Source organism: Petaurus breviceps, unplaced genomic scaffold (genome assembly GCF_028583685.1).
Source record: "Petaurus breviceps papuanus isolate PSGF00001 unplaced genomic scaffold, PetGlider_PUasm1.0 563, whole genome shotgun sequence".
NCBI lineage: Eukaryota > Metazoa > Chordata > Mammalia > Diprotodontia > Petauridae > Petaurus > Petaurus breviceps.
This window is the reverse complement of record NW_027186380.1, coordinates 481,470-481,832: the sequence shown is the minus strand read 5'-3', so window position 1 is coordinate 481,832 and position 363 is coordinate 481,470. Positions and strand designations below refer to the sequence as shown.

General features: G+C 37.7%; 2 protein-coding genes and 1 pseudogene across 2 annotated transcripts in view; 1 reads left to right on the top strand and 2 right to left on the bottom strand.

Annotated features, from left to right (window-relative positions):
- Window positions 1-363, top strand: part of LOC138173106 (zinc finger protein 850-like) — a 784,878-nt pseudogene that overhangs the window by 331,194 nt on the left and 453,321 nt on the right.
- Window positions 1-363, bottom strand: part of LOC138173092 (zinc finger protein 420-like) — a 436,800-nt gene that overhangs the window by 267,575 nt on the left and 168,862 nt on the right. The gene's annotated exons all lie outside the window — the stretch shown is intronic.
- The window catches only part of LOC138173098 (zinc finger protein 665-like), an 18,827-nt gene that overhangs the window by 2,458 nt on the left and 16,006 nt on the right, over window positions 1-363 (bottom strand). Inside the window, 1 exon segment of the mRNA XM_069103034.1 lies at window positions 1-363. This exon segment is cut by the window's left edge and continues 2,458 nt beyond it; it is cut by the window's right edge and continues 11 nt beyond it. Coding sequence (XP_068959135.1) covers window positions 1-363 — 363 coding nt within the window.

Here is a 363-nt window from a genome sequence, read left to right as displayed (position 1 = left end):
GGTTTCTCTCCAGTGTGGATTCTCTGATGTACAGTTAAATGGGCCCTTTGTTTGTAAGCTTTTCCACACTGATTACATTTATAAGGTTTCTCTCCAGTGTGCATTCTCTGATGTACAGCTAGTTCAGATTTCATTCTGAAAGCCTTTCCACATTGATTACATTCATAAGGTTTCTCTCCAGTGTGGATTTTCTCATGTTTAGTAAGTCTACATTTCTCTATGAAAGCCTTTCCACATTGATTACATTCATAAGGTTTCTCACCAGTGTGGATTCTCTGATGTACAGCTAGTTCAGATTTCACTCTGAAAGACTTTACACACTGATTACATTCATATGGTTTCTCTTCTGTGTGGATTCTCTGA